The 18454-nt window shown below is 51.7% G+C and overlaps 1 protein-coding gene across 2 annotated transcripts in view; it reads right to left on the bottom strand.

Moving 5' to 3' along the window:
- The window catches only part of srgap2 (SLIT-ROBO Rho GTPase activating protein 2), a 276414-nt gene that overhangs the window by 60222 nt on the left and 197738 nt on the right, over nucleotides 1-18454 (bottom strand). For both annotated transcript variants that reach the window (XM_072563932.1, XM_072563933.1), the window contains exon 12: nucleotides 12375-12402. In XM_072563932.1, coding sequence (XP_072420033.1) covers nucleotides 12375-12402 — 28 coding nt within the window. The remainder of the gene's footprint in view (nucleotides 1-12374; nucleotides 12403-18454) is intronic.

Here is an 18454-nt window from a genome sequence, read left to right on the forward strand (position 1 = left end):
CTCTAACCGTGTCCGTGTCACTAACCATGTCCGTGTCTCTCTAACCGTATCTGTGTCGCTCTAACCCTGTCCGTGTTCTAACCGTGTCGGTGTCTCTAACCGTGTCGGTGTCTCTAACCGTGTCCATCTCTCTAACCGTGTCCGTGTCTCTCGAACCGTGTCCGTGTCTCTCTAACCGTGTCCGTGTCTCTAACCGTGTCCGTCTCTCTAACCGTGTCCGTGTCTCTCTAACCGTGTCCGTGTCTCTAACCGTGTCCGTGTCTCTCTAACCGTGTCCGTATCACTAACCGTGTCCGTGTCTCTCTAACCGTGTCCGTGTCTCTCTAACCGTGTCCGTATCACTAACCGTGTCCGTGTCACTAACCGTGTCCGTGTCTCTAACCGTGTCTGTGTGTCTCTAACCGTGTCCGTATCACTAACCGTGTCCGTGTCTCTAACCGTGTCCGTCTCTCTAACCGTGTCCGTGTCTCACTAACCGTGTCCGTGTCTCTAACCATATCCGTGTCTCTAACCGTGTCCGTGTCACTAACCATGTTCGTGTCTCTAACCCATCCGTGTCTCTAACCGTGTCCGTGTCTCTCTAACCGTGTCCGTGTCTCTAACCGTGTCCGTGTCTCACTAACCGTGTCCGTGTCTCTAACTGTGTCCGTGTCTCTAACCGTGTCTGTGTCTCTCTGACTGTGTCCGTGTCTCTAACCGTGTCCGTGTCTCTCTAACCGTGTCCATGTCTCTCTAACCATGTCCGTGTCTCGAACCGTGTCCGTGTCACTAACCGTGTCCGTGTCTCTCTAACCGTGTCCGTGTCTCTCTAACCGTGTCCCTGTCTCTAACCGTGTCCGTGTCTCTCTAACCGTGTCCGTGTCGCTCTAACCGTGTCCGTGTTCTAACCGTGTCCGTGTCTCTAACCGTGTCCGTGTCTCTAACCGTGTCCATCTCTCTAACCGTGTCCGTGTCTCTCTAACCGTGTCCGTGTCTCTAACCATGTCCGTCTCTCTAACCGTGTCCGTGTCTCTCTAACCGTGTCCGTGTCTCTCTAACCTTTTCCGTGTCTCTAACCGTGTCCGTCTCTCTAACCGTGTCCGTGTCTCTAACCGTGTCCGTGTCACTAACCGTGTCCGTGTCTCTAACCGTGTCCGTGTCTCTAACCGTGTCCATCTCTCTAACCGTGTCCGTGTCTCTCTAACCGTGTCCGTGTCTCTAACCATGTCCGTCTCTCTAACCGTGTCCGTGTCTCTCTAACCGTGTCCGTGTCTCTAACCGTGTCCGTGTCTCTCTAACCTTTTCCGTGTCTCTAACTGTGTCCGTCTCTCTAACCGTGTCCGTGTCTCTAACCGTGTCCGTGTCACTAACCGTGTCCGTGTCTCTAACTGTGTCGGTGTCTCTCTAACACTGTCCGTGTCTCTAACCGTGTCCGTGTCACTCTAACACTGTCCGTGTCTCTAACCGTGTCCGTGTCTCTAACCGTGTCCGTGTCTCTCTGACCGTGTCCGTGTCTCTAACCATGACCGTGTCTCTCTAACCCTGTCCGTGTCTCTAACCGTGTCCGTGTCTCTAACCGTGTCCGTGTCTCTCTAACCGTGTCCGTGTCTCTCTAACTGTGTCCGTGTCTCTCTAACCGTGTCCGTGTCATTAACCGTGTCCGTGTCTCTAACCGTGTCCGTGTCTCTAACCGTGTCCGTGTCTCTATAACCGTGTCTGTGTCTCTCTAACCGTGTCCGTGTCTCTAACCGTGTCCGTGTCTCTCTAACCGTGTCCGTGTCTCTAACCGTGTCCGTGTCTCTAACCGTGTCCGTGTCTCTCTAACCGTGTCCGTGTCTCTAACCGTGTCCGTGTCTCTAACCGTGTCCGTGTCTCTCTAACCGTGTCCGTGTCTCTCTGACTGTGTCAGTGTCTCTCTAACCGTGTCCGTGTCACTAACCGTGTCCGTGTCTCTCTAACCGTGTCCGTGTCTCTAACCGTGTCCGTGTCTCTCTAACCGTGTCCGTGTCTCTAACCGTGTCCGTGTCTCTCTAACCGTGTCTGTGTCTCTCTAACCGTGTCCGTGTCTCTTTAACCGCGTCCGTGTCACTAACCGTGTCAGTGTCTCTAACCGTGTCCGTGTCTCTAACCGTGTCCGTGTCTCTCTAACCGTGTCCGTGTCTCTCTAACCGTGTCCGTGTCTCTAACCGTGTCCGTGTCTCTCTAACCGTGTCCGTGTCTCTAACCATGTCCGTGTCTCTCTAACCGTGTTCGTGTCTCTAACCGTGTCCGTGTCTCTAACCGTGTCCGTGTCTCTCTAACCGTGTCCGTGTCTCTAACCGTGTCCGTATCTCTCTAACCGTGTCCGTGTCTCTCTAACCGTGTCCGTGTCTCTCTAACCGTGTTCGTGTCTCTCTAACCGTGTCCGTGTCACTAACCGTGTCCGTGTCTCTAACTGTGTCCGTGTCTCTCTAACCCTGTGCATGTCTCTAACCGTGTCCGTGTCTCTAACCGTGTCCGTGTCTCTCTAACCGTGTCCGTGTCTCTGACCGTATCCGTGTCTCTCTAACCGTGTCCGTGTCTCTCTAACCGTGTCCGTGTCTCTAACCGTGTCCGTATCTCTCTAACCGTGTCCGTGTCTCTCTAACCGTGTCCGTGTCTCTCTAACCGTGTTCGTGTCTCTCTAACCGTGTCCGTGTCTCTGACCGTATCCGTGTCTCTAACCGTGTCCGTGTCTCTCTAACCGTGTCCGTGTCTCTCTAACCGTGTCCGTGTCCGTGTCTCTATAACCGTGTCCGTGTCTCTCTAACCGTGCCCGTGTCTCTAACCGTGTCCGTGTCTCTCTAACCGTGTCCGTGTCTCTCTAACCGTGTCCGTGTCTCTAACCGTGTCCGTGTCTCTATAACCGTGTCCGTGTCTCTCTAACCGTGCCCGTGTCTCTAACCGTGTCCGTGTCTCTAACCGTGTCCGTGTCTTTCTAACCGTGTCCGTGTCTCTAACCGTGTCCGTGTCTCTCTAACCTGTCCGTGTCTCTAACCGTGTCCGTGTCTCTCTAACCGTGTCCGTGTCTCTCTGACTGTGTCCGTGTCTCTAACCGTGTCCGTGTCTCTAACCGTGTCCGTGTCTCTCTAACCGTGTCCGTGTCTCTAACCGTGTCCGTGTCTCTATAACCGTGTCCGTGTCTCTAACCGTGTCCGTGTCTCTCTAACCGTGTCCGTGTCACTCTAACCGTGTCCGTGTCTCTAACCGTGTCCGTGTCTCTCTAACCGTGTCCGTGTCTCTAACCGTGTCCGTGTCTCTAACCATGTCCGTGTCTCGCTAACCGTGTCCATGTCTCTCTAACCGTGTCCGTGTCTCTCTAACCATGTCCGTGTCTCTATAACCGTGTCCATGTCTCTCTAACCGTGTCCGTGTCTCTAACCGTGTCCGTGTCTATAACCGTGTCCGTGTCTCTGACCGTGTCCGTGTCTCTCTAACCATGTCCGTGTCTCTCTGACTGTGTCAGTGTCTCTAACCGTGTCTGTGTCTCTCTAACCGTGTCCGTGTCTCTCTAACCGTGTCAGTGTCTCTAACCGTGTCCGTGTCTCTCGAACCGTGTCCGTGTCCCTAACCGTGTCCGTGTCTCTCTAACCGTGTCCGTGTCTCTCTAACCGTGTCTGTGTCTCTCTAACCGTGTCCGTCTCTCTAACCGTGTCCGTGTCTCTCTAACCGTGTCCGCGTCTCTAACCGTGTCCGTGTCTCTCTAACCGTGTCCGTGTCTCTCTAACCGCGTCCGTGTCTCTAACCGTGTCCGTGTCTCTCTAACCGTGTCCGTGTCTCTAACCGTGTCCGTGTCTCTCTAACCGTGTCCGTGTCTCTAACCGTGTCTGTGTCTCTCTAACCGTGTCCGTGTCTCTCTACCCGTGTCCGTGTCTCTAACCGTGTCCGTGTCTCTCTAACCGTGACCGTGTCTCTAACCGTGTCCGTGTCTCTCTAACCGTGTTCGTGTCTCTCTAACCGTGTCCGTGTCTCTAACCGTGTCCGTCTCTCTAACCGTGTCCTTGTCTCTAACCGTGTCCGTGTCTCTAACTGTGTCCTTGTCTCTAACCGTGTCCGTGTCTCTAACCGTGTCTGTGTCTCTCTAACCGTGTCCGTGTCTCTAACCGTGTCCGTGTCTCTCTAACCGTGTCCGTGTCTCTAACCGTGTCCGTGTCTCTCTAACCGTGTCTGTGTCTCTAACCGTGTCCGTGTCTCTCTAACCGTGTCCGTCTCTCTAACCGTGACCTTGTCTCTAACCGTGTCCGTGTCTCTAACCGTGTCCGTGTCTCTCTAACCATGTCCGTGTCTCTAACCGTGTCCGTGTCTCTAACCGTGTCCGTGTCTCTAACCGTGACCGTGTCTCTAACCGTGTCCGTCTCTCTAACCGTGTCCTTGTCTCTAACCGTGTCCGTGTCTCTAACTGTGTCCTTGTCTCTAACCGTGTCCGTGTCTCTAAACGTGTCCGTGTCTCTCTAACCGTGTCCGTGTCTCTAACCGTGTCCGTGTCTCTCTAACCGTGTCCGTGTCTCTCTAACCGTGTCCGTGTCTCTAACCGTGTCTGTGTCTCTCTAACCGTGTCCGTCTCTCTAACCGTGTCCGTGTCTCTCTAACCGTGTCCGTGTCTCTAACCATGTCCGCGTCTCTAACCGTGTCCGTGTCTCTCTAACCGCGTCCGTGTCTCTCTAACCGCGTCCGTGTCTCTAACCGTGTCCGTGTCTCTCTAACCGTGTCCGTGTCTCTCTAACCGTGTCCGTATCACTAACCGTGTCCGTGTCTCTCTAACCGTGACCGTGTCTCTCTAACCGTGTCCCTGTCTCTAACCGTGTCCGTGTCTCTCTAACCGTGTCCGTGTCACTAACCATGTCCGTGTCTCTCTAACCGTATCCGTGTCGCTCTAACCCTGTCCGTGTTCTAACCGTGTCCGTGTCTCTAACCGTGTCGGTGTCTCTAACCGTGTCCATCTCTCTAACCGTGTCCGTGTCTCTCGAACCGTGTCCGTGTCTCTCTAACCGTGTCCGTGTCTCTAACCGTGTCCGTCTCTCTAACCGTGTCCGTGTCTCTCTAACCGTGTCCGTGTCTCTAACCGTGTCCGTGTCTCTCTAACCGTGTCCGTATCACTAACCGTGTCCGTGTCTCTCTAACCGTGTCCGTGTCTCTCTAACCGTGGCCGTATCACTAACCGTGTCCGTGTTACTAACCGTGTCCGTGTCTCTAACCGTGTCCGTGTCTCTCTAACCGTGTCCGTCTCTCTAACCGTGTCCGTGTCTCACTAACCGTGTCCGTGTCTCTAACCATATCCGTGTCTCTAACCGTGTCCGTGTCACTAACCATGTTCGTGTCTCTAACCCATCCGTGTCTCTAACCGTGTCCGTGTCTCTCTAACCGTGTCCGTGTCTCTAACCGTGTCCGTGTCTCACTAACCGTGTCCGTGTCTCTAACTGTGTCCGTGTCTCTAACCGTGCCTGTGTCTCTCTGACTGTGTCCGTGTCTCTAACCGTGTCCGTGTCTCTCTAACCGTGTCCATGTCTCTCTAACCATGTCCGTGTCTCGAACCGTGTCCGTGTCACTAACCGTGTCCGTGTCTCTCTAACCGTGTCCCTGTCTCTAACCGTGTCCCTGTCTCTCTAACCGTGTCCGTGTCGCTCTAACCGTGTCCGTGTTCTAACTGTGTCCGTGTCTCTAACCGTGTCCATCTCTCTAACCGTGTCCGTGTCTCTCTAACCGTGTCCGTGTCTCTAACCATGTCTGTCTCTCTAACCGTGTCCGTGTCTCTCTAACCGTGTCCGTGTCTCTCTAACCTTTTCCGTGTCTCTAACCGTGTCCGTCTCTCTAACCGTGTCCGTGTCTCTAACCGTGTCCGTGTCACTAACCGTGACCGTGTCACTAACCGTGTCCGTGTCTCTAACCGTGTCCGTGTCTCTAACCGTGTCCATCTCTCTAACCGTGTCCGTGTCTCTCTAACCGTGTCCGTGTCTCTCTAACCGTGTCCGTGTCTCTAACCATGTCCGTCTCTCTAACCGTGTCCGTGTCTCTCTAACCGTGTCCGTATCACTAACCGTGTCCATGTCTCTAACCGTGTCCGTGTCTCTCTAACCGTGTCCGTGTCTCTCTAACCGTGTCCGTATCACTAACCGTGTCCGTGTCTCTAACCGTGTCTGTGTCTCTCTAACCGTGTCCGTGTCTCTAACCGTGTCCGTGGCTCTCTAACCGTGTCCGTGTCACTAACCGTGTCCGTGTCTCTAACCGTGTCCGTGTCTCTCTAACCGTGTCCGTGTCTCTAACCGTGTCCGTGTCTCTAACCGTGTCCGTGTCTCTAACCGTGTCCGTGTCACTAACCGTGTCCGTGTCTCTCTAACCGTGTCCGTCTCTCTCTAACCGTGTCCGTGTCTCTAACTGTGTCCGTGTCTCACTAACCGTGTCCGTGTCTCTAACCGTGTCCGTGTCTCTAACTGTGTCCGTGTCTCTAACCGTGTCTGTGTCTCTCTGACTGTGTCCGTGTCTCTAACCGTGTCCGTGTCTCTCTAACCGTGTCCGTGTCTCTCTAACCGTGTCCATGTCTCTCTAACCGTGTCCGTGTCTCTCTAACCATGTCCGTGTCTCTCTAACCGTGTCCGTGTCTCTCTAACCGTGTCCGTGTCTCTAACCGTGTCCGTGTCTCTGACGGTGTCCGTGTCTCTAACCGTGTCCGTGTCTCTCTAACCGTGTCCGTGTCTCTCTAACCGTGTCCGTGTCTCTAACCGTGTCCGTGTCTCTCTAACCGTGTCCGTGTCCCTAACCGTGTCCGTGTCTCTCTAACCGTGTCCGTGTCTCTCTAACCGTGTCCATGTCTCTAACCGTGTCTGTGTCTCTCTAACCGTGTCCGTCTCTCTAACCGTGTCCGTGTCTCTCTAACCGTGTCCGTGTCTCTAACCATGTCCGCGTCTCTAACCGTGTCCGTGTCTCTCTAACCGTGTCCGTGTCTCTCTAACCGCGTCCGTGTCTCTAACCGTGTCCGTGTCTCTCTAACCGTGTCCGTGTCTCTCTAACCGTGTCCGTATCACTAACCGTGTCCGTGTCTCTCTAACCGTGACCGTGTCTCTCTAACCGTGTCCCTGTCTCTAACCGTGTCCGTGTCTCTCTAACCGTGTCCGTGTCACTAACCATGTCCGTGTCTCTCTAACCGTATCTGTGTCGCTCTAACCCTGTCCGTGTTCTAACCGTGTCGGTGTCTCTAACCGTGTCGGTGTCTCTAACCGTGTCCATCTCTCTAACCGTGTCCGTGTCTCTCGAACCGTGTCCGTGTCTCTCTAACCGTGTCCGTGTCTCTAACCGTGTCCGTCTCTCTAACCGTGTCCGTGTCTCTCTAACCGTGTCCGTGTCTCTAACCGTGTCCGTGTCTCTCTAACCGTGTCCGTATCACTAACCGTGTCCGTGTCTCTCTAACCGTGTCCGTGTCTCTCTAACCGTGTCCGTATCACTAACCGTGTCCGTGTCACTAACCGTGTCCGTGTCTCTAACCGTGTCTGTGTGTCTCTAACCGTGTCCGTATCACTAACCGTGTCCGTGTCTCTAACCGTGTCCGTCTCTCTAACCGTGTCCGTGTCTCACTAACCGTGTCCGTGTCTCTAACCATATCCGTGTCTCTAACCGTGTCCGTGTCACTAACCATGTTCGTGTCTCTAACCCATCCGTGTCTCTAACCGTGTCCGTGTCTCTCTAACCGTGTCCGTGTCTCTAACCGTGTCCGTGTCTCACTAACCGTGTCCGTGTCTCTAACTGTGTCCGTGTCTCTAACCGTGTCTGTGTCTCTCTGACTGTGTCCGTGTCTCTAACCGTGTCCGTGTCTCTCTAACCGTGTCCATGTCTCTCTAACCATGTCCGTGTCTCGAACCGTGTCCGTGTCACTAACCGTGTCCGTGTCTCTCTAACCGTGTCCGTGTCTCTCTAACCGTGTCCCTGTCTCTAACCGTGTCCGTGTCTCTCTAACCGTGTCCGTGTCGCTCTAACCGTGTCCGTGTTCTAACCGTGTCCGTGTCTCTAACCGTGTCCGTGTCTCTAACCGTGTCCATCTCTCTAACCGTGTCCGTGTCTCTCTAACCGTGTCCGTGTCTCTAACCATGTCCGTCTCTCTAACCGTGTCCGTGTCTCTCTAACCGTGTCCGTGTCTCTCTAACCTTTTCCGTGTCTCTAACCGTGTCCGTCTCTCTAACCGTGTCCGTGTCTCTAACCGTGTCCGTGTCACTAACCGTGTCCGTGTCTCTAACCGTGTCCGTGTCTCTAACCGTGTCCATCTCTCTAACCGTGTCCGTGTCTCTCTAACCGTGTCCGTGTCTCTAACCATGTCCGTCTCTCTAACCGTGTCCGTGTCTCTCTAACCGTGTCCGTGTCTCTAACCGTGTCCGTGTCTCTCTAACCTTTTCCGTGTCTCTAACTGTGTCCGTCTCTCTAACCGTGTCCGTGTCTCTAACCGTGTCCGTGTCACTAACCGTGTCCGTGTCTCTAACTGTGTCGGTGTCTCTCTAACACTGTCCGTGTCTCTAACCGTGTCCGTGTCACTCTAACACTGTCCGTGTCTCTAACCGTGTCCGTGTCTCTAACCGTGTCCGTGTCTCTCTGACCGTGTCCGTGTCTCTAACCGTGACCGTGTCTCTCTAACCCTGTCCGTGTCTCTAACCGTGTCCGTGTCTCTAACCGTGTCCGTGTCTCTCTAACCGTGTCCGTGTCTCTAACTGTGTCCGTGTCTCTCTAACCGTGTCCGTGTCATTAACCGTGTCCGTGTCTCTAACCGTGTCCGTGTCTCTAACCGTGTCCGTGTCTCTATAACCGTGTCTGTGTCTCTCTAACCGTGTCCGTGTCTCTAACCGTGTCCGTGTCTCTCTAACCGTGTCCGTGTCTCTAACCGTGTCCGTGTCTCTAACCGTGTCCGTGTCTCTCTAACCGTGTCCGTGTCTCTAACCGTGTCCGTGTCTCTAACCGTGTCCGTGTCTCTCTAACCGTGTCCGTGTCTCTCTGACTGTGTCAGTGTCTCTCTAACCGTGTCCGTGTCACTAACCGTGTCCGTGTCTCTCTAACCGTGTCCGTGTCTCTAACCGTGTCCGTGTCTCTCTAACCGTGTCCGTGTCTCTAACCGTGTCCGTGTCTCTCTAACCGTGTCTGTGTCTCTCTAACCGTGTCCGTGTCTCTTTAACCGCGTCCGTGTCACTAACCGTGTCAGTGTCTCTAACCGTGTCCGTGTCTCTAACCGTGTCCGTGTCTCTCTAACCGTGTCCGTGTCTCTCTAACCGTGTCCGTGTCTCTAACCGTGTCCGTGTCTCTCTAACCGTGTCCGTGTCTCTAACCGTGTCCATGTCTCTAACCGTGTCCGTGTCTCTCTGACCGTGTCCGTGTCTCTCTAACCGTGTCCGTGTCTCTAACCATGTCCGTGTCTCTCTAACCGTGTTCGTGTCTCTAACCGTGTCCGTGTCTCTAACCGTGTCCGTGTCTCTCTAACCGTGTCCGTGTCTCTAACCGTGTCCGTATCTCTCTAACCGTGTCCGTGTCTCTCTAACCGTGTCCGTGTCTCTCTAACCGTGTTCGTGTCTCTCTAACCGTGTCCGTGTCACTAACCGTGTCCGTGTCTCTAACTGTGTCCGTGTCTCTCTAACCCTGTGCATGTCTCTAACCGTGTCCGTGTCTCTAACCGTGTCCGTGTCTCTCTAACCGTGTCCGTGTCTCTGACCGTATCCGTGTCTCTCTAACCGTGTCCGTGTCTCTCTAACCGTGTCCGTGTCTCTAACCGTGTCCGTATCTCTCTAACCGTGTCCGTGTCTCTCTAACCGTGTCCGTGTCTCTCTAACCGTGTTCGTGTCTCTCTAACCGTGTCCGTGTCTCTGACCGTATCCGTGTCTCTAACCGTGTCCGTGTCTCTCTAACCGTGTCCGTGTCTCTCTAACCGTGTCCGTGTCCGTGTCTCTATAACCGTGTCCGTGTCTCTCTAACCGTGCCCGTGTCTCTAACCGTGTCCGTGTCTCTCTAACCGTGTCCGTGTCTCTCTAACCGTGTCCGTGTCTCTAACCGTGTCCGTGTCTCTATAACCGTGTCCGTGTCTCTCTAACCGTGCCCGTGTCTCTAACCGTGTCCGTGTCTCTAACCGTGTCCGTGTCTTTCTAACCGTGTCCGTGTCTCTAACCGTGTCCGTGTCTCTCTAACCTGTCCGTGTCTCTAACCGTGTCCGTGTCTCTCTAACCGTGTCCGTGTCTCTCTGACTGTGTCCGTGTCTCTAACCGTGTCCGTGTCTCTCTAACCGTGTCCGTGTCTCTAACCGTGTCCGTGTCTCTCTAACCGTGTCCGTGTCTCTAACCGTGTCCGTGTCTCTAACCGTGTCTGTGTCTCTATAACCGTGTCCGTGTCTCTAACCGTGTCCGTGTCTCTCTAACCGTGTCCGTGTCACTCTAACCGTGTCCGTGTCTCTAACCGTGTCCGTGTCTCTCTAACCGTGTCCGTGTCTCTAACCGTGTCCGTGTCTCTAACCATGTCCGTGTCTCGCTAACCGTGTCCATGTCTCTCTAACCGTGTCCGTGTCTCTCTAACCATGTCCGTGTCTCTATAACCGTGTCCATGTCTCTCTAACCGTGTCCGTGTCTCTAACCGTGTCCGTGTCTATAACCGTGTCCGTGTCTCTGACCGTGTCCGTGTCTCTCTAACCATGTCCGTGTCTCTCTGACTGTGTCAGTGTCTCTAACCGTGTCTGTGTCTCTCTAACCGTGTCCGTGTCTCTCTAACCGTGTCAGTGTCTCTAACCGTGTCCGTGTCTCTCGAACCGTGTCCGTGTCCCTAACCGTGTCCGTGTCTCTCTAACCGTGTCCGTGTCTCTCTAACCGTGTCTGTGTCTCTCTAACCGTGTCCGTCTCTCTAACCGTGTCCGTGTCTCTCTAACCGTGTCCGCGTCTCTAACCGTGTCCGTGTCTCTCTAACCGTGTCCGTGTCTCTCTAACCGCGTCCGTGTCTCTAACCGTGTCCGTGTCTCTCTAACCGTGTCCGTGTCTCTCTAACCGTGTCCGTGTCTCTAACCGTGTCCGTGTCTCTCTAACCGTGTCCGTGTCTCTAACCGTGTCTGTGTCTCTCTAACCGTGTCCGTGTCTCTCTACCCGTGTCCGTGTCTCTAACCGTGTCCGTGTCTCTCTAACCGTGACCGTGTCTCTAACCGTGTCCGTGTCTCTCTAACCGTGTTCGTGTCTCTCTAACCGTGTCCGTGTCTCTAACCGTGTCCGTCTCTCTAACCGTGTCCTTGTCTCTAACCGTGTCCGTGTCTCTAACTGTGTCCTTGTCTCTAACCGTGTCCGTGTCTCTAACCGTGTCTGTGTCTCTCTAACCGTGTCCGTGTCTCTAACCGTGTCCGTGTCTCTCTAACCGTGTCCGTGTCTCTAACCGTGTCCGTGTCTCTCTAACCGTGTCTGTGTCTCTAACCGTGTCCGTGTCTCTCTAACCGTGTCCGTCTCTCTAACCGTGACCTTGTCTCTAACCGTGTCCGTGTCTCTAACCGTGTCCGTGTCTCTCTAACCATGTCCGTGTCTCTAACCGTGTCCGTGTCTCTAACCGTGTCCGTGTCTCTAACCGTGACCGTGTCTCTAACCGTGTCCGTCTCTCTAACCGTGTCCTTGTCTCTAACCGTGTCCGTGTCTCTAACTGTGTCCTTGTCTCTAACCGTGTCCGTGTCTCTAAACGTGTCCGTGTCTCTCTAACCGTGTCCGTGTCTCTAACCGTGTCCGTGTCTCTCTAACCGTGTCCGTGTCTCTAACCGTGTCCGTGTCTCTCTAACCGTGTCCGTCTCTCTAACCGTGACCTTGTCTCTAACCGTGTCCGTGTCTCTAACCGTGTCCGTGTCTCTCTAACCGTGTCCGTGTCTCTAACCGTGTCCGTGTCTCTAACCGTGTCCGTGTCTCTCTAACCGTGTCCGTGTCTCTAACCGTGTCCGTGTCTCTAACCGTGTCCGTGTCTCTCTAACCGTGTCCGTGTCTCTCTAACCGTGTCCGTGTGTCTCTAACCGTGTCGTGTCTCTAACCGTGTCCGTGTCTCTAACCGTGTCCGTGTCTCTCTAACCGTGTCCGTCTCTCTAACCGTGACCTTGTCTCTAACCGTGTCCGTGTCTCTAACCGTGTCCGTGTCTCTCTAACCGTGACCTTGTCTCTAACCGTGTCCGTGTCTCTAACCGTGTCCGTGTCTCTCTAACCGTGTCCGTGTCTCTAACCGTGACCGTGTCTCTAACCGCGTCCGTGTCACTAACCGTGTCCGTGTCTCTCTAACCGTGTCCGTGTCTGTAACCGTGTCCGTGTCTCTATAACCATCGAGTATGAAACAGGACGGTGCACACACATGGTGTGTGTGTCATGACGATAAAACCAGGAATGTTCAGACTTTGTAAATTGAACAGTGAATCCTACCTGGCAAGGGAATAATCTGTCCTCTGACCTAAAGCAGATGGGGGGAGAATAAAGAGGAAAGTTACCAATCTCACACAAACATGAACGCACTGCCCTCAAACTACCGAGCAGGTGACCCTCAATAAAATCCCTGAATCTGAGTGGAGAACACGGTGGGGAAGCTCTGTCTGCTTTCACTGGGGACAGGAATTTATCTTGAGTTTTATGGAGTGAAGGGGGAGACCGAGATCCATTGGTGTGTCACAGAAAAATACAGAAATGGAGAAGAGTCTGCAATGTGTCTGATTGGCCAGAGACAGAAATCCCCTGGATCACTGATCTCCTCCAGCAGTGACAGAACTCTCCAGAAAAGGTTCACACTTTCACTCAGTAAATGCATCACAAACCTGCCTTATTAACCGGAAATATTTAAACCTTGTATTCAAGATGTAGCTGTGGAGCAACATTATGTGGTACTGTTACAATGCATACAGAAATGATTCAGGAGGATGATACAGGAGCTGAAAGGTTATAATTATGAAGAAAATCCATCAGGCTGGGCATTTTCCTTTAGGATAAGAGAAGGCTGAGGGTATAATTATATAAATCTTTAGAATTCTGAAGGGGCTCGACAGGTTGGATAAAAAGATGTTTACTTGTGGGAGGGACCAAAAACTCGGAGCCATAAAACAAGACAGTCACTAAGAACCTGGAAAGGGAATTTAAGGGAGTCCTCTTCACTCAGAGATGGGGAGAATGTGAGTCTTACAGATACAGGGATTGGTCAAGGTGAATCACATCAAAATATTTACTGTAAGGGAAATAACTGGATGGCAGAGAAAGAATAGCAGAATTTGGGGTGGCACGGTGGCAAGCACTGCTGCCTCACTGCGCCAAGGATCCAGGTTCAATTCCAGCCTCAGGTGACTGACTGTGTGGAGTTTGCACATTCTCCCCGTGTCTGTGTGGGTTTCCTCCAGGTGCTCCAGTTTCCTCTCACAGTCCGAAGATGTGCAGGTTAGGGTGAATTGGCCATGCTAAATTGCACCATTGTGTCCAAGGGTGTGTAGGTTAGGTGGGTTAACCATGGAAAACGCAGTGTTATAGAGTAGGGGAATGAGTATGATGCTCTTCGGAGGGCCGAATGGCCTGTTTCCACACTGTGCTGATTCGATGATAATTTGAGAAGATGACAGAATGGGACAAGGCTCGGCTGAATCAGAAACACGGGCTTCACTGTAACAGGCTGGCTACTGCTGGTCAAGCTTACAGCCAATAATGTCTCCACCTGCAACTGGACTGGGGCTGAGTCAGGATCTGAATTGGAAATGAGCTGAAGGGTCAATCACTGGGGAACTGGAGGAAGAGCAACAAACCCCCTCTCTGCCCCCACTGGGCTGGGTGTCAGGGGTCAGGCAGTCTGTGAGAACTTCCTGAACCCGAAACACAGGCTCTCTGCAGGAGCGGCCGGCCTGGAAAAGTCTGGGATTTATTCCAGAAACCAAACGCCGACTCAGCAAGCCAGAGTGTCTCAATCACCTGGTGGGTGCTGTCTTCGACAGACTGAAAGGGGACCTTTCACAGCAGGAGACATTGATCCATCCTTTGATCTCCCTTGTGGCTCCTGGGACTCTCTCTGTGTTTGTTGTTTTTGCAAGATGGGGAGCTGTGGATCTGAAGCCTGTGTTTTATTGTTGCTGTGGTGTTCACTGTGAAGGTCAACTTTAACACAAATGACAACCACTCAGCAGGATCAATCCTGGGTTAGCCTTGCACTCTGTCCAAACATACCCCAACTATCAAGCATCAACTTTTATTCCTGAGGTTAGGACCTTCTGGTTGGTAAACAAGGCTATGGGTCTGAAATAGCTAATGTTGATACTGTACACAGGCTGATAATGTCACATACTCCTTGGCAGAGAATGAGATAGGCTTGGGAAAGAAGTGAGGACTGCAGATGCTGGAGATCAGAGCTGAAAAATGTGTTGCTGGAAAAGCGCAGCAGGTCAGGCAGCATCCAAGGAGCAGGAGAATCGACGTTTCGGGCATAAGCCCTTCCTGAAGAAGGGCTCACGCCCGAAACGTCGATTCTCCTACTCCTTGGATGCTGCCTGACCTGCTGCGCTTTTCCAGCAACATATTTTTAAGCTAATGAGATAGTCTTACACAAGGTCCTGATGACGTGGCACTCCTTGGCTCCTGGTAGTTGTATTTACTGTAAGTGTTACAACAGTTTTACAACAATTGCCCCTAAACAATGCCATGGGCTGTGTGAGTACAATGTTGAGACTCTGCATGGGCAGTTCAACTGAATATACATCACACCCAAAGATCGGTTGCTTGCTGCCATGTTTGTTTCATAACTTGGAATGTATTTTACTGTCTTAAATAAAGCAAGTCAGAGTGTCTCAATCTCTGATGAGCAATTGATGAGACTGTTCTGATTAATATGACAGGGTGAGCAGGGTGGGAACAGTGTGCTGACTCAGCCCCGGTCATGCCCAGACATTCAGCAAGCTAATCCTCTCCAGAAACAAATGATCACCATCTGAGATCACACTAAAGTGCATGGGACAATCCTCAATGGCAGAACAGGTCACTGCCAGAGGCACTGACCCAAACACACTGTGCAAGCTGCTAGACTGGATCTGCGGCAGGTGGTGAGGGAATAAACTAGAGGGAAAAACATACCTGACCTTATCCTCACCAATCTACCAACTGCAGATGTATCTCTGTGTGACAGTATCAGTAAGAGTGAACACTGCACAGTCCTTGTGGAGACAAAGCACTGTCTTCACATTAGGAATAATCTCCATCGTGTTGTGTGGCACTAAACGGGACAGACTTCAATCAGTTCGAGAAACTCCAACTGGGCATCTATGAGACGCTGCGGGTCATCAACAGCAGCAGAACTGTATTCCAGCACAATCTGTAACCTCACGGCCTGGTGTATCCCCCCCACTCAACCATTACCATCAAGCCAGGCGATCAACCCTGGTTCAATGCAGAGTGCAGGAGGACATGCCAGTACCAGCACCTGGAATACCTGAAGATGAAGTGTCAACCAGGTGAAGCCACCACACAGGATTACTGGCAAACCAAGTGCAAGTGACAGGCAGAGCTAAGCAATCCCATAACCAACAGATCAGATCGAAGCTCTGCAGTCCTGCCACATCCAGTCATGAATGGTGGAGGATGATTAAATAACTCACTGGAGGAGGAGGCTCCACAGATATCCCATCCTCAATGACAGAAGAGCCCAGCACGTCAGTGCAAATATAAGGCCGAAGCTTTCACAGCAATCTTCAGACAGACATGCTGAGTGGATGATCCATCTCAGGCTCCTCCAGTGATCCCCAGCATCACAGACACCAGTCTCCAGCCAATTCGATTCACTCCACGTGATATCAAGAAACAGTGGGAGACACTGGATACTGCAAAGGCAATGGGCTCCCACAACAGTCCAGCAATAGCACTGAAGACGTGTTTTCTGAACTTGCTGTTCCACTAGCCAAGCTGTTCTATTACAGTAACAACACTGGCATCTACCCGACAATGTGGAAAATTGCCCAGGACTGTCCTGTACATAAAAGGCAGGACAAATCCAACCCAGCCAATTACTGTCCCATCAGTCTACCCTCGATCCTCAGTGAAGTGATGGACGGTGTCAGTAACTGTGCTATCAGGCAGCACCTGCTCAGCAATAACCTGCTCAGTGACACCCAGTTTGGGTTCCCCCAGGGTCACCCAGCTCCTGACCTCATTCCAGCCTTGGGTCAAACATGGACAGAAGAGCTACATTCCAGAGGGGAGGGGAGAGGGGACAGCCCTTAACATCAAAGCTGCATTTGACCAAGTGTGGCATCAAGGAGTTCTGGCTAAACTGGAATCAATGGGTATCAGGGGGTAAACTCTTCGGTGGTTGTAGTCAGACCTGACACATAGGAAGCTGGCTGTGGTTGTTGGAGATCAGTCATCTCAGCTCCAGGACATCTCTGCAGGAGTTCCTCAGTGTAGTGCCCTCAGCCCAACCATTTTCAGCTGCTTCATCAATGACCTTCCCTCCATCATAAGGTCAGAATGTGTCACCGATGGTTACACAATGTTCAGCATCATTTACAACTCGTTACTGAAGCAGTCCGTATTCAAATGCAACAAGATCTGGACAATATCCATATTTGGGCTGACAAGTAATAACCACGCCACACAAATGCCAGGCTATGACCATCTCCAATAAGAGACAATCTAACCACCACCTTTGACATTTAATAGTGTTACCATCACTGAATCTTCCACCATCAACATCTTGGAATGACATTATTATTTACCATAAACTGAGCTGAACTTGTAGCCATTATGTTTATGTGGCAAGAACAGGTCAGAGACTAGGAATATCGCAGTGGATAGTTCACCTCCTGACTCCCCAAAGCCTGTCCACCATCAACAAGGCACAAGTCAGGAGGGCGATGGAATACTCCCTACTCTCTTGGACGGGGGCAGCTCCAACAACACTCAAGAAACTTGACATCATCCAAGACACAGCAGCCGCTTGATTGGCACATCTGCAAACATCCCCTCCCTCCCCCACTGACACTCAGTAGCAGCAGTGTGTACTGTCTACACGATGCACTGCCTTCTAGAAAGACAAGGGCAGCAGATTCATGGGAATACCATCCGCTACAAGTTCCCCTCCAAGCCACTTACCATCTCGACATGGAAATATATCGCTGTGCCTTCACTGTTACTGGGTCAAAATCCTGGAATTCCCTCCTTAAGGGCATTGTGGGTCAACCCACAGCACGTGGACTGCAGTGGTTCAAGAAGGCAGCTCACCCCCACCTTCTCAAGGGGCAACTAGGGATGGGTAATACATGCCAGCAACACCCACATCCCACAAGTGAGTAAAAAGAACTCACTCTGACTTCTAATGTTACGATTGTCTTATGGTCTATCCTCTACCAGTGATAATCGAACAGACTCTCGGACAGTATATAAAGGATGGATGTGGGACTCTGGTGCTGCATTGGTAGTGTCCCTGTCTCTGAGCCAGGCAGTCAGGATTCAAGCTGAAAATGTGTTGCTGGAAAAGCGCAGCAGGTCAGGCAGCATCCAAGGAGCAGGAGAATCGATGTTTCGGGCATCAGCCCTTCTTCAGGAAATTCAATTCCTGAAGAAGGGCTGATGCCCGAAACATCGATTCTCCTGCTCCTTGGATGCTGCCTGACCTGCTGCGCTTTTCCAGCAACACATTTTCAGCTCTGATCTCCAGCATCTGCAGTCCTCACTTTCTCCTCCAGCCTGGATTCAAGTCTGACCTGCTGCAGAGGTATGTCATCACATGACTGATTAAGTTGATTAAAAACAGCTACAATCTCTTTCAGGGGCAATGGTAGTGTCTCTACCCCTGGACCAAAGGCTTGGGCTCAGATCTCAATCGCCCTTAAGGTGTGCAATTGCGTGCCCTAACAGTTGGGTTAAAACAACGAGAAAGGAGGCTTGGTGACAGCAAAGTTGGACACCAGCTTCAGTTGTTCTCACCCAAAGCCCTTCACAGCACTGCCCCCTCCCCCTCCCCCCACCCTATTCCCCTCGATCAGATAACCCTGTAGGGGGCACTACATTCACCATTAACCAGAACAACCAGCTCCTCTTGCTTCAAGTTAAAAGCAGCCAGACTGAAACTAGTTAACATGTAGCACAAACCTCAGGAAACCTCAAGAAAATTAAACTTGCATTAAACGTACTAATTGTTTTTTCTTTTATCAGTACTAACATATTAAATATACCTTCAATCTGGGAACTGTTTGCTCAATATTTGAAGGTTGACATGCATTCTCTCTAGGAACTATGATAAATCTGAGATTTGTTCTTTTCTGGAATGTTCCAGGATAACATCATACACTTCAAGACTTTGACCCCAAATGTCTGTCTGTATAAAGTAGTTCCATTGCAAGTTTAATCTAAGAGACAAACTGCAATAGTTCCAAAGACTCAGAAAGATTAGGAATATCGAGACTTAATTTAGACTCTGGTATTCAGACAAGAATGGGATATTTAAATAACTTAAGCAGGTAGGATTGATTGCTGACACTAAACTTTAG

This window comes from Chiloscyllium punctatum, chromosome 45, assembly GCF_047496795.1.
Source record: "Chiloscyllium punctatum isolate Juve2018m chromosome 45, sChiPun1.3, whole genome shotgun sequence".
In the NCBI taxonomy this organism is placed as follows: domain Eukaryota; kingdom Metazoa; phylum Chordata; class Chondrichthyes; order Orectolobiformes; family Hemiscylliidae; genus Chiloscyllium; species Chiloscyllium punctatum.